Here is a 15271-nt window from a genome sequence, read left to right as displayed (position 1 = left end):
CAGGAAGACTGTTCTTACATTCAACAAGTTCTCTAAAGCACAACAGACTAGAGAACAAGGAAGCCCCTGGTTAACAGCACAGGACTTGTATACAGCTCTGTGTGTGGCATCCTTTATTGAAAAACTTATCCGGAGGAGGGAAGGAAATATAAGCTTAGGTTCAGAAGCATTTGAACCTTCTCAATTAGCCTTAGGAGGCCAGCTTCACAGGCCCCCCCCCCCAAGAAACAGAATGTACATGCTGTACAAGAATGAATAATACTGCTCTGACTGTCCAGCGGCAAACTTTCCAAGGGAAAGGCTGGCTGATAAACGTTACAAGCTGAACAGCTGTATCCTGAGTTGCAACATGGGATTCAGCAGTGAATTTCACTAAGAACAGAGCTGGTCTAGAAACCTGGGTGCCGGTGGCTGGAAGAGAGAAGAGGATGCCCGTGGCAGATAAAGGTCGGCAGCAAGCTCTCATTCTGAGGTGAAGTGTTGGCCCCCTGTTGTCCGTCTCACCAGTCAGGAGTGAAACAACCGATTCCGCAAAAATTCTGATGCCCTTCGCTTCTCTTGTCACCTCAACTTCTGTCCACGGCTCCCGCTCTCATGGTGGCCAACTCTGTGACTGGTAACGAGGACCTTGTCAGCAGGAGACACGAAGGCACTAACTGCGCCACGAGAGAGACCAGCAAATGCCTCACGTGCCTCGTTCACGCGTCAGTGCGGGCAGGCCGACGACCTGGCTTGCTCGCTGCAGAGCTGTCACGAGGATCCAGTGGAACGCGCAGGGCACGCTGCAAACTCTAAGTACGAGTGCCACTGTGACAAGGCTCCTATGTTGCATCTAAATGCAGGGGACAGTCCTTTGCAGGATGAATGTAGTTCTGTAGGATGAGTGCCCTGAGTTTTAAAGGCTGGGCATTTTCAGGGAAAGCAGTTTCAGAGTTACTACTCGCACATGTACCAGAAGCGGAGTCTAGCTCTCAGCCCTCTTTCTGTTGTCTCCTGCTTCTGGGGTCCACACCTGGAGTTTAAGGGACCTCCAACTGTTGGGGTGATTTTATCACATTTTCCATATGGATACAGTTTTGGCTACATGAACGTGCTGCCATCAGACCAGATTTCTACTATGGAAATTTCATTTAGAGCAATTTGACCCAATTTCTTATCAAGCTTAATATTTAGAAACTAGTCAGGCCCCAATTTTCCTTTTATTGAATAAGCAGATTGCTATAATAGCTTAGAACTAGTATTTGCAAAGAAATTAGTGGTAAACTTTTATTGTATTCAGCCAAAAATCAAACACTAAAAATGCTAATGAACCGAATTTTGTTATATTTAAAGTGTTTCCCCAAATAACAAAATTACCTAATAGTTTCCATAACTATAAATAGTTTTAACTATTCAAATGCATCTAATTGTACTCTTTTATATGGTAAGTTTTAGAAATGTTCCCTATACATAAGCCCTCCCTCCCTATCTCACAATAAACCATTAGAAGTGCGATGACTGTGACACTCCCTAGACACTGTGTGTTGGCTCTGATGGGAGCCTCAAGAATTCTGCTGACTAGAAATGTCTCTGGATTAAATCTAATGTCAATTTCTACACTTAAAGATACAACTTAAATAATCGCAGGATAAGTTTTACCTACAGTGTTGGGTTAATTTGTAAATATTTTCCTGTTCTATCAGGCAATGAAATAGGTGCGGTCTGGCCTGTTATGAAGCGTATCGGGGAAGTCATGGAAGGGTGGAGCATGCCTACTAGACAGGTGCCAGGAAGGCCCTGGCTAATTTTCTCAACACAGCCCTTAGGGATGATGCTGAGTGTTGCCCTGCCCTCTGTACTGGTATGAACAAGTTATAAGGAAAAGGAACTTAAATTAACTTGACTTGAAAAGTACAAAGGCTCTCACTTTTCTGAGTCATCACATTTTAAGAGTTACGAAATCAAACAAAGATAAGGATGAAAAAAACAAAAAGCAAAAAAAACAAGGATTAGGAGGCACTATAACAAACTGACCAGGAGCCACTCCTCTCTCTGTTCCCAGGTCTGTCTGGGAGACAGGACACCTCCTGTTAGACGTTCCACCCGCAGGGCTTTCATACAAACACGGTGTCTGACAATCGTTGCCGTGTGGCTTCTTTGGGGAGACTATGCATTCTACTCTGCTCAAACCTCTATCCACATTGTATACATTTACCACTTAAAAGAGAAGATTCTCATGTTTGGAAAGCATGGTAAACCCAAAGCTAGTACCGGCTGCAAATCTATGGCTGTCAAAGGAAAGAAATGAAGGAAAACACAGCAAGATACAGGCGTCAAGCAGAAAATATACAATAATCCCGCACTCCATCTACAGTGATTTCAATGAGTGAGATATACCTTGCCTCCAAAGAGCCTGAGTTTGACAGTGAGAGTCTGCATAACAAGGGACACATGTCCTGGAATGAACCCCAAACAGAGGAAGGGAATAAGAGACTGAGGAAAAAGGCGACCTGGAAAAATATTTTACTAGATCCTGAAAACAATGAGACTTGTTACTTATATGGAAAGATTATAAGATAACTTATATTTGTATTGACTCCACAGTCAGCTTAACTACCCTAAACATAAATGTTATCCAGAGTACAGATCTCCCTGGATGGGAACTTAACTGTTCTCTATAGGCATTTCTATGAGAAGAATGTAGGCTGAGTCTCAAACAGCAGAGATTCGTAAACTTTTAGAACCCAACATCCCATTTGTCAGTTCAGGTGGCTGTGATCTTCTAAACGCTCCTCTGCTCCTCTGCTCTGTCTAAATCTTGGAGCACCGCCTCTTCTCTCATTTAAAAAATCCTACATATGGATAGGTTGTCTTCATTTTATTACAAAAAGAAAAGGTGATCTCCCACTGTAATTTGATCTAAATTCAATACCAATATAATGTGCTTGAAACCTTCAGTTTTCTTTTTGACTTGTATTATTCTCTAGTGTCGTTACTCCCTCTAGAGGTAGAAAATGTGAATGCACTACAAACCAGAATTCTGGCGGGGGTGTGAAGTAAACCAAAACGAAGGGAAAAAGTTAACTTTCTCCTTGGGCAAGTGTTAATTTAACTAGAAAAAAATGTGCTCGCTTGAACTTTCGCAAAAAATAGTGAATTTCCTATTGTCATTCAAGTACCCAAATATGCCCATCTAATGTTTAATATAAGGATCATCTAGCCTTTCATGAGACTAGTTAGGATGCATGATATCTTTTTTCTTTTTAAATTTTTTTTCTTTTCTTGATGCATAATATTTACATACGAGAAAAAGAGAATGATGGAATAGGCTCAGCCTTATCTGGGAATCTAGAACGCAGATCTGAGTCACATGAGTAGCAGATACTAGGTTTAACGTTCAATTTGATATAAAAATGCAAAAAGCAAGGGGATAGAGCTTTTTCTTTTGTCTTGTAACAGCACAAAGTATTTGAGAGACCTAATGTTTAGATGCAATGGCTCATGGGTAGACAACAGGCAGCAAGATCTAAGAGCAGCCCCTGCTAACTCAGAGCAGGGGCTCAGACTCGTTAATTCTATTTCCTTTTCTTTTAACCCAGAGAATCTCAGCTCTGGCAGCACATGACAATCACGTGGGGGGTTTTAAAAGATTATGCTTGGGTCTCATCCCAGAAAATAAATTAGAGACAACCTTTCTCAGTAGACCTGAGTCTCAGTAGTTTAAAAAAGCTACTCAGCTGTGACTGTAAAACTCTTAGAAGAAAACACAGGGGAAAATCTTCAAGACATTGCATTTGGCAATAATTTCTTGGATATGACATCAAAAGCACAGGCAACACACAAAAAAATCAGATAAGCTGAACTTCATCAAAATTAAAAACTTTCGTGCAGCAGAGAGCACTATTAAGGGAGTAAAGAGGGAGTTCCCTGGCGGTCCAGTGGTTAGGACTCCGCACTTTCACTGCCGAGGGTGGGGGTTCGATCCCTCGTCGGGGAACTAAGATCCCACAAGCTGCTCGGCGTGGCCAAAAAAAAAGTAAAGAGGCAACCCATGGGATGAGAGAAAATACTGGCGAAGCATATAGCCGATAATGGATTAATACTCAGAAGATACACACATGAAAAGATGGTCAACATCACTTGTCCTTAGGAAAATGCAAGTCAAAAGCACAATGAGATACCACTTCACGCCCATTAGGATGGCTATTACCGAACAACAACAACAAACAGAAAGTAACAAATGTTACTGAGATTGTGGAGAAATCAGAACTCTTGGGAACTGCTGGTGGGAATGTAAAACCGTTCAGCTGCTGTGGAGAACAGTCAGGTGATTCCTCAGAAACCTAAAACTAGAATTACCATGTGATCCAGCAATTCCACTTCTGAATCTATAACCAAGTGAACTGAGTGCAGGGACTTGACTAGATATCTGTACACCCATGTTCACAGCAGCCTTATCCACAGTCAAAAGGTGGACCATGGACCCTAAATGTCCGTGGACGGATGAATGGCTAAACGAAATGCAGTGTACGCTGACAACAGAATGCTACTTAGCCTTAAAAATAAAGGAAATTCTGACACGTGTTATAACATGGATGAACCTTAAGGACATTACACTGAGTGAAGTAAGCCAGACACAAAAGGACAGATATTGGACGATTCCACACACATGAGCTATGTAAGTATGAGGTATGCATGAGTAGTCAAATTTATAGACTCAGAGTAGAATGGTGGGTGTCAGGGGCAGGCAGTGGAGGGATGGGCAGTTAGAGTATAATGGGTGCAGAGTTGCAGTTTCAGCAGATGAAAAGGTCCTGAGACGGACGGTGGTGATGGCTGTACAACAACATGAATGTATTTAACACCAGGGACTGTGTGCTTAAAAATGACTTACGGTAGGGCTTCCCTGGTGGCGCAGTGGTTGACAGTCCGCCTGCCCATGCAGGGGACGTGGGTTCGTGCCCTGGTCCGGGAAGATCCCACATGCCGCGGAGCGGCTGGGCCCGTGAGCCATGGCCGCTGAGCCTGCGCGTCCGGAGCCTGTGCTCCGCAACGGGAGAGGCCACAACAGTGAGAGGCCCGCGTACCGCAAAAAAAAAAAAAAATGACTTACGGTAAATTTTATCATGTATATTTTACCACAATTAAAAAAACAAAAAAGCCACTCAGGTGATTTAATTTGCAGCCAGATCTGAGAGAGACCCAGTGTTCCAAAGACTAAGCAGATGAACCAAAGACGGGAAAGTGTAACACATTAAAATAAGAGTACATCCAATATAAGTAAGTATTACTGCTTTCTGAGAGGAGGAAGAGAAAAAAAATCTATAATCTGGGATGTGTGTTTATAAATTAAATCCTGTCATTTTACAAAAAAAAACACATATTTTTTTTGGGGGGGGGCCGTGCCGCACAGCTTGCGGGATCTTAGCTCCCCGACCAGGGATCGAACCCGCGCCCCCTGCATTGGAAGCGCAGAGCCCTAACCAGCGGACCGCCAGGGAAGCCCCCAGTTTACAAATATCAAAGCTGTCTATTCTCTCCTCTAGAGAAAGCATGACATCTTTACCTATTGGTCCTCTTCAGAATCTTAGTAATGTTTACATTCTTTCCACGATAACTTTATGACAGGATCTTCTAAGTAACAGACACACGACTTTTTGAGGGTTTATGGGCTAGACGCACTGTGAAAAATGCTTTATCCCTTATTTCATTTGTTCTTCAAAACCACCACCAACAAGTGGCAGGGCTGAGACGAAACTCGGGTCTGACTCTCAGTGCCTCTTTTTCCAGCCCATCACCGGAACATTAGCCACATACTCCCACTTCCGCGTCACTGATGTTCTGGCCACACCTTCTCCTCCACTCCTCCAGCCAAGTCTGCTTTAGCTTAAAGTCTGGTTTATCTGCTGTATGTATCATCCCGGGCCTTTCCTGAAGTCATCCGGCAGAAAGCCAGCGTTTTAATCTCTGCCTTGCTTAGGAGAAGGCTGCGCTATCACTAGCTTGTAATCCGGAGAAGGTGCTGAACTAGCGCGCCTGCTGGCTCTTGTAAGACAGGTCTGGAGACACAACAGAGGGAAACCACCAAACAAAAGAAACCTATGGAGAGACCTGGAGTGGCTGGAGAGAGAGAGGGAGGGAGGGAGGGAGAGAGAGAGGGAGGGAGGGAGAGAGAGAGGGAGGGAGGGAGGGGGAGAGAGAGGGAGGGAGGGAGAGAGAGAGAGAGAACTTGTATAGGACGGAGGGCAGTGCCTCTGGCCGGGAGCAGGAGGCAGTGGCTGTGGGAATTGAAAACAGGAGGGAGGAACACAAGGAACGTGAAATTCTGCTCTCGCTCTTCCCCGCCCATCGCCGTGGCCTCGGCTCAACAGCGTCTGTGCCGCGCCTGCAGAGCTATAGCTGGAAAGCGAGGGCGGCTGAAGAGAAGCTCTGACGTGAGAAGCTGCGAGAAGCAGGTGGGGACCCGGCCCTGCAGCTGCCCTCTCCCACCCTGCTCTCCAGACATCCTCGGGCTGATGCCGGACACTCTGTGGTGAAGGAGTACAGCCTTCAATCGCTGCTTTTGCCCAGCCTCCTCCCCAACTGCAGTCCTGAGCTGGCGGGTTAGCAACCCCAGAGCTCACCCACCGCCACCCCTGCAGGTGGCCACTGGGGTCCACACAGCCTTAGATAGCGGTTCGCAACCCAGGATGCACATCAGAATGACCCAGGAAGCTTAAGAAATTGGTTAGATCGATTTCGGGGATGGGTCTCGGAGAGTCAGTTTTTTACAAATGCCCAATGATTCTAAAGGGCAGCGAGGTCTGACACTCACTGGATTCTGGCCTGGCCTTTCTCCTTCTGCGTTACTCGAGAATAGCCAATAGGCACTAAGACAAGACATCTGAGGACCACGAGTGCTTCATGGAAGAAAAGCAAACAGGCCTAGAAATTATATCAAACGCAGAAAGGATAAAAAAGATTCATGATTTAAACTTCTTACAATAATAAAAATATTCGAGTGCAAAAGAAGAAAACAGAACACAACGCAGAAACATTAGGTGTAAAGAATATAAAAAACACAATAGATAGGATAGAGAGAATTTATATATGTGAGGAATGAAGACCAGACTGAGGTAATCTCCCAGAAGGAAAAAGGAGACAAAACACCAGAAAATACAGTTATGGGAGACTGAGATCCACGTAACAGATGTCCCGAAAAAGGAAAAAAGATGGTGAGAACATAGTTGAACAGATAATGGAGATAATGTCTCCAGAACAAAGCATGAACAAAGCTCAGTGACAGAGCTGGCTCTCAAGTAGCAAACGGGAGAGGAAGGAGAAACCGGCGCCCAGCAGCACCGGAGTAAATTGAAATATCAAAGACAAAAGGTTTTCAGTAGAATGCTTCGCACAAAGCAGACATGTAATGAGTGCTTATAAAAAACACCAACAAAAGCATGAAATAAAGACGTCATCAAATCTTTGTGAGGCAGTTATTATTCTAGGGAAAAAACCCAACATGTTTAAAATAAATGTTCATGATAAGAACGCAACAAGGACATCTGAATGTTAGTCAAGTGTCCTATGGTTAAAACTGTTCCTGGACACATGGAGGTTTTATTTGTCTGTGGATTTCTATCTAGGCTGCCATTCTGAGGAATACCTAAAACCTGTTCTCAAGGTAGGCTGCAGTAAAGAGATCTCGGCTAGGCTAGGCGTGCACATGTGAAACACAACACGTTCATCCTTTCAGGACACGGAATGAAAAGCCCAGAGTGCTCTGTTTATGTTTATGCAGGCCAGGAGCCGTGGAGACGAACAGGATGAAACAGGCATGGACTTAACTGCTAAGCACTTCCAGTTTTCTAATAATAGTCAAAAAGCCAGGGACTTCTCATAAACATGTTCTCAAGTAAAGAAAGACCCTGTATCTTTTTCGGTCCAATCTCTGTAACAGTCACACAAGAGGCTCATAGAAGTTCTTCAGTAATGGCTTACCTGGTCGATATTAGCATTTCTTGGAAGAAAATAAATGATATTATTCGTGATCTTCTGGGAAAGTCTGAAAATTTCAAAGGTGGACAGTAGTTAAGGAAAAGTAACAAAAACAGTAGTTAATTTCTGATCAGAGATATAGTCTTCACTTACTACATCATAACCCAAATGTACTCCGACATGTAACAATACCCTCTAATGGGGCCTAAAAGAGAATGAAGTAGCATACTGTCCCTGATGGGTCAGGGATTAGAGGTTAAATCTATTTATTCAATTATCCTAGTGGTAGGAAACCAAGAGCCGGAGACACACACTCTTTCTTTTGGCCATTTCCTGGGTTTTGTGACAACAGGAAGAATAGGAAAGCACAATACCCCCCTTTCTAGTAAAGAGTAAAGACAAGTAACTCTGTCCACTGTATTTTTCTAAATTTTACTTAGCAATTTAAAACACAATTCCTGTTAGAGTCATACCTGACTCCTTTGGGGAGTAGAGGTAGAGAAAGGGACAAATAAGAAATGGTGTTCTTTATGAAACAAGGGTTTGCTTCAGCGTCCTGGAAGAGTAACAGGGAAACTTTGGAGACACAGAGGATTCAAGTCAGTGTGAGCTGAAGAAAAGTTAGGGGATAGTCACCCAGACTCTAGGGACAGGTCTTGAGGAAACCCCCATTTCCAGACAATAATTCCACGCAATTAATGCCTTTTAGTTCTTGTTTTGTAATGGTACAACTGGAGAGCAACCAATGGAAACATAACCTCGCAGTTACATAAATACAACGTAACTTTTGGAGATCACTCACCAGTTAATTTTTATGCAAAACAAACTGGAATCTATCAAGTGCTATCAGCTGCTAGCTCTCCTCTTCACTAATGTCTTACACACACACACACACACACACACACACACACACACCCACACCCCCACACCCTTCCTCTCCACAACCACTGCTTGAGGAAACTCTAAGGGCTTCCGAAGGATATCCATCAGGGGACATCATGGTGCTGATGTCAAAGATCTCGGCGGTGGCGTAGTCTGGTCCTCCCCAAGGCGGGCTGAGAAACACGACGTCAGCCTTTAAATGAGAAGCCAGCTGCAGGAAGTCTCCACAGATGAACTCAATCTTGTCCGCTACCCCGTAAATTTCTGCATTATGGCGAGCGAGATCGATCTTAACAGGATCAATATCAACGGCGATCACTAAAGTGGGAACAAGAAAGATGAGTTAAATGATGCTGATTATTGGTTATATAGACTAGTTCATCTTCTGAGCAGTCGGTTTATTTTCTGTGCAAGACCCTTTTTAAAAGACTTTTTAAAGGGAGGTTAGGCCATATATATGAGAGAAAGAATTAAACACTTTGATCACAACTAGAAAGATTCACTTGTGTGGTACCAAGAAAATGTGACTGAAGGGTGTGGCCTTCAGAGCTGCCTCAGTCAGTCAGCCCACTGGGCCGAGGCAAGTAGTGACGGTGGCCACCCAGCACCCACTGAACCCGGTCTGTGGTCAACACCGTGCCCTGTGCTGTGGACAGCCGAGCGGCAAACCCTTGGGAAGGCGATGGCTGCATGGAAAGCCTATAAAAGATTTCAGATAAGACCAATTTCCTCAAAATGAGGCAACTTCCAAAGGAAGCCAAACTTGACAACTTCTACTGAAAGGCAAAATAAAACACATTCTGACAAACCGATATAGCCAACTTATGAAGAAGAGATGTAAAAACATCTGCTGGTGACGTGTAATGAGACATTTTAGGTAGAGGGAACAGATGTTATGTTTTCACCACACGGGCTTTCATTTAATTTATTGCAATTTCGTAATTAGCAACACAAACCTAAGTTAATTCTGGCGCACTCGTGTCTTGCAGTAAATTACTCAGGTGCACCTGTACGTGCACCAGGATGTTAGTGGCAATATTTTATACCTGCAAGGGCTAAGTGGAATCCTGATACATACACCATGGTTGTCAAGGAAACAACTGCATTCCAGAAAATACTGGTTTCAAAATTTGTTAATGCTTTTGAGAAATAATGCACTAAATAAATCACTTGAACAGTGAATACAAGCACCAGTCATGTTGCAAAATCATGCATCTGCAACACTTTTTTCTGTTCTAAAAAAAAAATTCATATTTATAAAAGAGAAAAATGTCCTTTTTAAGCTGCTTAATCTGCTACATTTATAGTATAGAGACAGATGCAAAGATATACTGACAATAGCAAAAATTCAACAGAAAAAAATGACTTTCAACACCAAATGTATTCAGTTAGTTGTCAAGTTTTCATCTGCGCTCCCCTCGGAGGCCGTCTTTGTTGTCAGGCCTAAGAGAGTGCAAGCAACTTAATCTAGCACGTGAAGGAAGTGCTGACAGATGCTGGTAGATGCTACGTAGAACTGTGCTGTCCGATGATGGTGGCCACTAGCCACATGCGGGTATTACCTTTAAGTCGATGCCAATTAAATACTATTAAGAATTTAGCTCCTCAGTCACGCAGCCAAATTTCAATTGCTCGATGGCCACATGTGGCTAGTGGCTACCATGCTGGGCAGTGCAGATACATTCCCATCATTACGGAAGTCCTAATGGGCAGACCTGATACAGAGCCACTGGAATTCATATAAAGGGGGAAAAAAACTTTAACAGCAAAATGCAAACTCTGGGAATTCTCTAACCATTCAGTTGAGAACCTGCATAGACAGCAGCTATGTGGGTGGAAATCGGTCTGACACAAAGGGATCGTGCCGACCGCACACGCCATTTTCTCATGTGTATGCACATGCGCGCATGTGTACAGCTGACCCTTGAACAACACGGGTTGCAACTGCACAGGTCCACTTATAGGTGGGTTGCTCTTACTAGACGTGTAGGACAGGACCACGTGATCTGCGGGGGGTTGAATCTGCGGATGCAGAACGTCAGGTACAGAGAGCCGACCATGTTACGCTCGGATCTCTGACGTGGGGGCGTGCAGCGTCAGTGCCCCTAAGCCCTGCATTGTTCAAGGGTCAAGTGTGTGTGTGTGTGTGTGTGTGTAAAGAGTAATTGATTACATGCATATGTGTGTACACACACACACACACACACACACACAACTGTACTTTGAACTCCCTGCCCCAGTGGAGTCAGCTCGCCCACACTAGGGCAGCACCCACCACGACTGTCAGAGCATCTGTGAGCTCCTACTGCTTCGGGTAGAAGGTCCCGGGACAGCACGCTGTGAGCACACTGAGGACTCCTGAGCTTCCGGCTCACAGGCTGCACCCGGCAGGGGTGGAGTCTGGGTGTGCCTCCTTTTCTTCCCAGGGGCTGGAGATCTGCAGGTGTGAGTGATGGGGCTGTGATGGAGTCGGGCAGAAGCGGTCTTCTTTAGCTTGGGACCCACATTAGACATTTTCCTTTACCAAATGTGCACTAAGCTACAGAGGGCCTTGGCAACAGATCTGTATTCGTAGAAATACAAAACTACAATATGGACTGTTTCTGTAATATTCTGAAACAATTTCCAGATCTATCTGCTGTTTTATCAGAGGGTAGATATTTTAATTCATGTTACAGTACAATGCCAAATGAAGACAGATTTTACAACTTTTGAGGAAAAAATCATTTCCATGCAATAAACACTGATTTGAGCTCATAGGAATGGCTTATCTGGCAAAGGCAGAGAAGAACTTTAAGAGAAAGTAGTAAATTCAGGAAAAACAAGAAAGTAACTACTATTCCAGTAAATGTGAAAACAGCTTTCATCCAGTCTCTCAGGAGACCACACACAGACAGCAAAGGTCACGATGCTCCGGAGCACCGGAGTGACTGCATGAGGCCACAGTCCATCAGCACTGGTCTTAAAATCAATGTGGAGCTGCCTTTCATCATTTCCTAGCTCCTATATTATGCTTTCCAGAATCGTATGTTTTCCTAGTTAACATAAAGGACTTTATATAAATCAATAAGACAACTGAAATCTACTGAAATGGGAGCTTTATATATAAAGACATTGGTGAAAAAAAGCATCTTCAGAGTATGACTTAACAGCTGCTATCTCTAAAATATCACATTATACTACATTTCAAAAAGAACTGAGAAAGAAAGGGGATATCAGATACAGAGAAAGCCAAGTAAAAGCCCTGGCTTCCCGACTCCGCTAAGTCAATTTGGGCAGACTGTCCAGTTTCATAAAGCCTTCTTTCCCCTGGGAACAGCACATGTTCTGCCTACTTGACACAGCTCTTGGCAGATATATACTGATACATCAGTAGTTTAACAGAGGTTTTCTTTCTTGTGATTCTGAAGTCAAACAACCATGAGGACAGTCCAATATTTAAAAGGTTCTTAGTGTCTTAGGATGTCAGAGCTGAAAGGTATCACAGAGGTTCTCTCAATTTAATGTCTCCTTGCAGTTAAGGCTAAAGGATGTCCAAGGTCAGCCAGATGGTGAGAGGCAGAGCTGGGAGTCCCTGCCTACTCTTCTCTTCTTCCAAAGAACAGTCTCCCATTTTCATATTTTTAGTTTTCTGTAATATGCTATAATCTCGGCTCCGCCGAGCTGTGTCTGTGTGATCTTGGGCAAGTTGCTTCATCGTTTATTTCTTGGTTTATTTGTGAAACACAGATAGTAGTAAAAGAGACATGTCACAAGATCGCTGACTAAATAAATACATACTAAGCACCTAAACCAGTACACAAAGTGCATGCTTAATATATGTTAACTATTATTGTTAAATATTTGCCATTAAATTATCAATGATTAAATCTCAGTAGAGATAGGCTGAAGCAAAATGAAGCCTTTACTGAATAAAGCGAAATTAATTAATGAGTAAACTGCTGATGACCACTTACCTCTCTTTCCTGTTAAGGCAAACTGAATGGTATTTCCTCCAACTCCACAAAACGCGTCGACTACGGTGTCACACTGGAAGGACTGGCTGACCCTGCCGGCGATGTGCTCAGCGATCTTCTCGGGTGTAACTGAAAACCAGCCCTCTGCGAAGGGAGGGGGTTTCTGTTATGACATTCGGTGGCAAGAAGCCAAGCCAAACACAAACACAGCAAACATGATTATACACTAAATGCTTAAGAGAAAATACTCAGTTTCTCTTTTCAAAAAATTATGTATTATCTAGTTTGAAGGAAAAGGTCTAAGGATCTTGTTATAAAAGGGGCAGTATCATTCCCAGACCCAATTTCCACAGAAACAACCACCTCAATTCTTGCCTGATTCTTTTGCAATATCCCTCCAACAACTGAATGCAATTCTGATTTTTCTGTCTGAAGTATTAACAACTGACTACCTATCATGGAAAATGGAAAGTTAGCTATTTTAATTGACCAACTCCCCAAACGTCACCGAGGTTCCTAATTATTTAATTCCTGGAGGGGAAGCAGTGAACTGCATCTGTACGGGACACTTAGCAAAATCTGCACGTGTCTGAAGGGTCAGAAAAGCAAGGAAGTGACAGCAAGACTGCAGAGCTGCAGGCTCAGCAGAGCCTTCATCATTTTCAGAAATGAGGTCCCATGTCCGCTCCACAGAAAAAAAATGACACTGCCCTCCTTCTTTCCCAAGAGAAGGAATTTACGTTTTTCAGAAAGATATTTCTCTGAACAAAATGATGCACCGATTTTCCTGTTCCCTTTCTTCATCAAAACTTTAAATGGCTCCTCATTGCTGGAAGAATAAAAACATAAACTCCTTTTATAGAATTAAAAGCTTTTCTCCAGTCTTATTTCCCCAACAAACTCTTATGTACTCTCCCTGATACAAAACATTTTACCAGTAATTTTAAGAGGCTCAGAGAAACCCTGAAACTCCACACAGCTCAATACCTCCTGATTTGGACAGTTAATAAAGACCAATGTTTAGGTATAGCCCCAGCATGAAAGCAAGCCTCAGTTTGCGCAACTGAGTTTAAGTTAGCTCTTCAAGGTCATGGTAGGAAAACGTGAAAAAGAATTCAAATTTTCCAGTGTTAATTCATTTACTTACATCTTTCTGCACATCAGATGTTCTGTTTAATAATCTATCAATTGCTTTTGCTATCTATCCTAAGATGCAAAAAATACAGATTAAACCTGAGTCTGAAGTTTAAAAAACACATATGTACCCAAATTGAGAGACACTGTAGAAAATAACCGGCAGCTGCTCTCTGGAAAATGTCGAAGTCATGAAAGACAAAGCAGCTCAGGAACTATCCCAGATTAAGGGAAACTAAAGGAACATGAAGATAAATGTGATACCTGACCCTATACTGGAAGAAAAAGAATGCTATAAAGGACATGATTAGTATAATTGATGAAACTAGAGTACTGACTTGTTGATTATGATATTGTAACAATGTGAAATTTGTAACTTTATCACTGTGACATAAAAATATCACTGTTCTTAGAAAATGCACACCAAAGTACTAAGGGGTAGGGGCAACTGGATCAGAAAACATACCTACATACATGCATACAGAGAATGACAAAGCAAATGTGGCAAAATGTTAAAAACAGCTCAATCTGAATAAAGGGGATATGAAAATTTCTTCCTATTCTTGCAACTTTTCTATAAGTTTGAAATTATTTCAAAATGAAGTTAAAAATTACATATACACCTTACCTCTGTCTAATTTAATCCCGTCGTCGAAGCGAGAGAAGAGCCTGTATCTCTGGGCCCAGTACTTGGCCAGCTCGGGCACAGCAGTGATCTCAGGAGGCAGACCAATCCCCTTTCTGTTCTTGCTTTTCTTCTTCTTCTTCTTCTTTTTATTTTCAGCTACAATAAAAAAATAGAAATAATACAGATGCTCACTATAGAAAGAGGAAGTCACAGGTGAATTTATCTAAAGTGTGGCCACGGCAAATAGCTACAGTTTGGGGCTGCACTCCAGCACACGTATGCAGCCACACGCCGGAGGGTGGAGGGCACCTGGAAACAGCACTGGCTTCAGGTTATAGCCTCCACTTGGCCACTTCTTGGCTCCTTGAGCTTGGAAAAGTAACCCAGGCTCTCTAAGTTCCAATTTTTAATTCCTCAAAAAGAATGAATGAATGGGTAGCATTTTAGCTACTTACTTCACAGGATTGTTAGGAGATGTGGAGAGGTACTATTATAGGTATAAAAGTTATTACATAAGTGTTTCTTAGATAAAGTTGCTTTAGTGGGTGAATTATGGAAATTCAAGCATTTCCCTTCCCTTCTTCAACACAAAAGCTCCCAAGGGCTGATTAAGCTCTAACTCTCAGAAACATCAATCCTCTGAACTTAGCCATGACCTACAAGTCCTACAGCCTCTGAGAAATTGAAACAGGGGTCACTAGCTCCATTCAGTGGA

The 15271-nt window shown here is 43.0% G+C and overlaps 1 protein-coding gene across 1 annotated transcript in view; it reads right to left on the bottom strand.

Moving 5' to 3' along the window:
* Nucleotides 1-15271, bottom strand: part of TGS1 (trimethylguanosine synthase 1) — a 37244-nt gene that overhangs the window by 5859 nt on the left and 16114 nt on the right. Inside the window, exons 9-12 of the mRNA XM_004316968.4 lie at nt 14557-14712; nt 12795-12938; nt 8940-9156; nt 7960-8038 (exon numbers count right to left, since the gene is read on the bottom strand). Of these exons, the coding sequence (XP_004317016.1) occupies nt 7960-8038; nt 8940-9156; nt 12795-12938; nt 14557-14712 (596 nt within the window). The remainder of the gene's footprint in view (nt 1-7959; nt 8039-8939; nt 9157-12794; nt 12939-14556; nt 14713-15271) is intronic.

This window comes from Tursiops truncatus, chromosome 17, assembly GCF_011762595.2.
Source record: "Tursiops truncatus isolate mTurTru1 chromosome 17, mTurTru1.mat.Y, whole genome shotgun sequence".
Taxonomy (NCBI): Eukaryota; Metazoa; Chordata; class Mammalia; order Artiodactyla; family Delphinidae; genus Tursiops; species Tursiops truncatus.
Note: the sequence above shows the minus strand (reverse complement) of the source record. Positions and strands in the feature narration are given on the sequence as shown.